The sequence below is a fragment of the Poecilia latipinna genome, unplaced genomic scaffold, assembly GCF_001443285.1.
Source record: "Poecilia latipinna isolate Pla-1442-1.1 unplaced genomic scaffold, P_latipinna-1.0 Scaffold452, whole genome shotgun sequence".
Taxonomy (NCBI): Eukaryota; Metazoa; Chordata; class Actinopteri; order Cyprinodontiformes; family Poeciliidae; genus Poecilia; species Poecilia latipinna.
In genome coordinates this window covers 80,561-83,947 of record NW_015113068.1, presented here as the reverse complement: position 1 = coordinate 83,947, position 3,387 = coordinate 80,561, and the positions used below count along the sequence as shown (strand labels likewise).

Sequence of the window (3,387 nt, the reverse complement as noted above, 5' to 3'; positions counted from 1 at the left end):
TTGCCGATCAGTTTACCGATCAGTTTGCCGATCAGTTTGCCGGCTGGTTTACCGATCAGTTTACCGGATGGTTTGCCGATCAGTTTGCCGATCAGTTTGCCGATCAGTTTGCCGATCAGTTTGCCGGATGGTTTACCGATCAGTTTGCCGATCAGTTTGCCGGATGGTTTGCCGATCAGTTTACCGGTTGGTTTGCCGATCAGTTTACCGATCAGTTTGCCGATCAGTTTGCCGGCTGGTTTACCGATCAGTTTACCGGATGGTTTGCCGATCAGTTTGCCGATCAGTTTACCGGATGGTTTGCCGATCAGTTTACCGGATGGTTTGCCGATCAGTTTACCGATCAGTTTACCGATCAGTTTACCGGATGGTTTGCCGATCAGTTTGCCGATCAGTTTGCCGGATGGTTTGCCGATCAGTTTGCCGATCAGTTTACCGTCCCCAGATCAGATCGGAGATCAAGTAAGAATCTGTTTTACTCTCAGCTTCAAAACTAAGAAGTCCCACAGTTTCTGGTCCATAAATGCATCAGGCAACGATTCATTCCTTCACTGGTGGATCCAAAACTAAAATGTTCATTAAAAAAACATTTTTTCTTTTAAACCATTTTAATTCAGAGAATAAGAAATAAAAAACAACTAGTCCAAATCAAACTTTGGAGGTCAAAGGTCAAATAAGACAACTGATGCCTCTTTAGATCCTACCTGTCAGATAGCCATGTTTGATCATCAAATACTTTAACTAGGCCATCCTATTGTACAGGAATATCATCCAGGGATTGGTTAAGTTTAAAGGTTTTAAAATGCAGATAATCGATAAACAGAAGCTGCTAAACAACAAAACAAAAGCAGAACAACAGAACAGATGTTGGCATGGCCTAGACAAAGTAAGCAGGTCTGAATAGGGGCCTTGCTTTTGCCAGAAAGTCCTGTGGAGCCTGAAAGAGAACGTAGTAGAGGATGATGATATGAAAAGGAAAGTTTCTGCAGATTGTTCATCCAGATTATCTCTGTAATCTGTTCAGGTGGGCTCTAACCCACAGCAGCTCATCAGGACCAACACGTCTCTACGTCAAGAGTCAATGAGAGTGTGTGTGTGTGTGTGTGCTGATATCAGCAGGTCAGAGGCAACAAAGGTACAATGCAGCTCTGCAGCGCTGCATTGTACCTGCTGGTTCTGACACACACACACACACACACACACACACACACACACACAGCAGAGGCAGGACTGCTGATGAGATAAAAACGTCTGCAGATGAATGCTGTCAATGACACTGAAGTTGGTGTCTGATTCCCAGCTTCATTAAAAGGATATTTCACTGATTTTAAATGAGCTGGATGGTGATTAGCTCTGATTAAAATCCTAGAGCTGGAAACTGGTTGTATTTATGAAGATTCCAGAAAACACATTAATAACGTATAATAATAGTTGAATTAAGTAGAGAAATATTTCATATTCTTCTGCTGATAATTAAATGTCACATCAACTGTAATCTAAAGGAACATTATAAATGACATTATTGTGGTTATTGTAATTTAAAACATGTCAGCAGGGAAAATATTGACATTCAGGACAGAAAATGAATGTTTAACTCCTTAAAAAGCAATAAATTAATTCAATTAATAATTAATTAATAAATAAAAATGTCACTTTCTCCAGTCCAAGCAAACATTTTATATATAGCTATATATTTATATAGCTGATTATAATTATAATCAGTTGAGTTATGTTCTCATAAACTATATTTTAAAGAATCTGTATCACTGTTAAACAACTCAGGTTTGTTTTTTGACCTGCTGATTATGAAAACAAACATATGAAAGATTACCAAAATGTGCGTCCAGCTCCTTGATGGAGTGACTAGTTTCACAATCAACAGAAAATAAAAGATTTAACACCTGATCCCAATTTAAGGCCTTTAAACTCAGAAAGCTACATCCAGCTTGGTGAAGCGTTAATAAAATGACATTAGAAGTGTTTTTGTTAGATTATTATGCATATTTAGAACAGTATCAAACTTTCTAGTCCACGTTCAATTTAAACAGCTGATCTAAAATAGATAGCTTACTCCCTAAGAACTGTGAAATAGCCCTTTACCTCCGCTATAAATCGGAAGCCAACTTCACTGTCCTCCGCACAGACATGACATGATTACGTAACTCCCTAAAGCCTGGGTTTGTTTACACTAAAAGCTCAGCAATGAACAAATGTCAGTTAGTTTTCAGGATGTAACACAAAGCAGCACACATCTCTCTGAAGCTGCGGTTTTATGTTACCTATTGTTGCGGATGCCGGTGAACACACACAACACCTGGTCCAAGTAGGTGGCCATGGCGTCCCTCCACCGCTGGTGCGCCTCCTGGCCGCCGGGAGGCTGCTCCATCCTGGCGGCCGTCGGGTCGTTGCTTAGCGGGCTGAGGTTCCCTTCCACCGGCGCCAGCTCCAGCTGCAGCTCCCGCACGAAGGAGCCGAACTTCCGCATGAGGAACTCCAGCTTGGCCGTCTCATCGGAGCCGGAGCCGTTACAGCCGTCGCCGCCTATCCGCAGTTTGAGCTCGGTCCACAGCGCGGGGTAGAACAGGCACTCCCTCCAGCGGGAACACACGGCCGAGGCCCGGAGCTTGTCCCGGTCGGACAGAAAGGAGAAGATGTGGACGATGAGCTCGCTGGGTAAAGCCATGGCTCCGACACCCCCGCACAGAGCCATGGCGGGCCGGCAGGGCAGCGAGCAGTTAGAAATGTTCAAACCGTTTCTGTTTGAAGCGATGCAGCCGCGCTGGACGTCGGCGACGCTTCTTCCTCTCCTTGAAAACAAATCGTTCTTTTTGCAGCTTCGCCTTCACTACTGGACCGAACCAGTCACTCAGGATGCGGGGGCCAAAACACGCCAAAACAAAAAGCCTCACAAAATCATTGCTTCAACGTTAACTCATACAGACTGTTTTCATTTATATTCTAAAACTATATCACAATGTTTCCTAAAAATAAGCCTAAACTCTATTTTATTTTCCGCTGGTTTGGTGAATGGTTTAGTCCGGAGGCTCTCGTATTTTTGCCATATCTCTGTCGTCCAGCAGAGGGCGGTATTTCTCTCCAACCATTAAAGAAAAAAGAGAAACTCGAGCCAACACGTGATCTTTATTTTGGTATTTGTTTCCAGCGTGACACTCCCCTCTTACGTTCACACCCCGCTGCAAAAATCTGACGCAGGGCTTCATGTGGGGGGCAAACCAATGCAGCACCAGCAACAAAACATGATGTCACTTCCAAAAACATGGTTTCTGCTACTAAATAACGGCCGGTTAAAAATGGACCCAGCAAAAAGACAAGAATATAAACTTATGAAGATTGAAATAAAAATCCTTTTAAAATATTAATCCTTTG

The 3,387-nt window shown here is 43.0% G+C and overlaps 1 protein-coding gene across 2 annotated transcripts in view; it reads right to left on the bottom strand.

Annotated features, from left to right (window-relative positions):
* The window catches only part of fbxo33 (F-box protein 33), a 9,142-nt gene extending 6,137 nt beyond the window's left edge, over positions 1 to 3,005 (bottom strand). Inside the window, exon 1 of one of the 2 annotated variants that reach the window (XM_015038792.1) lies at positions 2,280 to 3,005. In XM_015038792.1, the coding sequence (XP_014894278.1) occupies positions 2,280 to 2,710 (431 nt within the window). In that variant the 5' untranslated portion in view covers positions 2,711 to 3,005. The remainder of the gene's footprint in view (positions 1 to 2,279) is intronic. The other variant, XM_015038793.1, reaches the window with a different exon arrangement.
* Between the last annotated feature and the right edge of the window lie 382 nt (positions 3,006 to 3,387).